The 1453-nt window shown below is 34.0% G+C and overlaps 1 protein-coding gene across 1 annotated transcript; it reads right to left on the bottom strand.

Annotated features, from left to right (window-relative positions):
* Positions 1-394: 394 nt before the first annotated feature.
* Positions 395-1107, bottom strand: Os-C. Its single transcript, XM_065515270.1, has 2 exons — positions 865-1107; positions 395-793 (listed from the first exon to the last, which is right to left on the bottom strand). Exons 1-2 carry the CDS (start codon positions 937-939, stop codon positions 395-397), a joined length of 474 nt encoding a protein of 157 aa, XP_065371342.1. The 5' UTR covers positions 940-1107.
* Between the last annotated feature and the right edge of the window lie 346 nt (positions 1108-1453).

Genomic DNA, 1453 nt, shown 5'->3' with positions numbered 1-1453 from the left:
CTGATACAACAACAAAATACATTGTCTAGCATATATTTTGTTGTTGCAAGAGATAGGTTTTTGTCAACAGACTTAGGTTTTTGACAATTCCGTCTCGTCTCTATGTTACCCTATGATTTATTTCTGCCCGACAATATTGAAGCACATACATCCTTCTATTAAATACTTACAATAACTTTATTGTCTACATATTCATAATTCAACAAAACATTTCAAACATTTTATTAATTCAAAGCACAAGTTCAAAAAGTTCAAGTAGTATTTTTAACCCAGACCTGAAAGAAACGAAAATATAGCAAATCAAAGCAATATAATTACAAATTTATTACAGCAAATACAACAAATACATCTCTAAACAATCCTCATTATTTATTCCTTCATTTCTCATTCTCATTTATTTCTTCTTTTTCATATTATGTGTGAAAACATCGATTTCATTTTTGAAATTTTTCAAAAATTTCTTATCACGTGCTGCACGATTTGTTACAAAACCAGAAACACCCGAATTACCTGAAACTAAAATGGGCAACACTTGTTGGCCCACACTTGTTAGAATTTCGGCAATTTGCATTATAGTTTGGGCATCTGGTAGACCGGGTATGGCGGGTAATGCAGGCAAAGCGGGTAATCCAGGCAAAGCAGGAGCAGAATTTGGCTCACCAGCACTAACATCGGCTCCCTCCACCGATGTCTCCACAGAACGACGTCTACGCTTACCGGCCTCATTAGAATCCTCCACAGTTTCTTCGGAAGAGGAGTCATCTTCTTCCTCGGATTCGGCAGGAGGTTCATCCTGTATTTTAGTGACACACAAATCGTTACTATTTAACTGTATTGCATTGAAGAAATATTTAATTTACCAACCTGGCCTTTAGTTATTTGCATGATCACCATTACTGTGGCTAGTAATATCAGCGTGCGTTTCAAATGAAATGCCATTTAAACGTTTTAAAGCGTTTTATGTTGTAAATATTTTAGTTTAGTATTCCTTTGTGTTTCGTTAACTATTGTGGATTAGTTGTGGTGTGTTGTGGAATTTATAGAGTTGGTTTTAGTTAAAATTGCGTGTTGAGCTTAATTTGTTTTTAAATTAAATAGTTCAATTTTTAGTTTATTTTCGAAAATTACCTTTGCCGATGAGTTGCCAAATGCAGTTCGGAATTCAGTTGGATTTGATTTCAGATAATGGGGAAATATGTATAATTTGAGCATTGAGCATTTATTATTACCTCAATTAATAGTGAGGAATTTAGCCCACAAACTGATTCATCAGCAAGTACGTGGGTTTCTTTTTAATAATGACATCAGAATTGCAAAATTTTACATTTGATTTCATTAAAACTTTGCAGTTAATTAACTCAACAGCAGTGAGTTTTGTTGATGAAGTACTATTCCAGAGCACCATGATTCTCCAGATATCCAAAATGAATTATTGAGCGAGAGCGTTCTGAAA

This window comes from Calliphora vicina, chromosome 1 (assembly GCF_958450345.1).
Source record: "Calliphora vicina chromosome 1, idCalVici1.1, whole genome shotgun sequence".
Taxonomy (NCBI): Eukaryota; Metazoa; Arthropoda; class Insecta; order Diptera; family Calliphoridae; genus Calliphora; species Calliphora vicina.
This window is presented reverse-complemented; position numbering and strand designations above follow the sequence as displayed.

Coding starts and splice junctions, on each gene's coding strand:
- Os-C (XM_065515270.1), bottom strand. CDS start 939: ATGGCATTTCATTTGAAACGCACGCTGATATTACTAGCCACAGTAATG. Junction 794..864: donor TGCAAATAACTAAAGGCCAG/GTTGGTAAATTA, acceptor ACTAAAATACAG/GATGAACCTCCTGCCGAATC.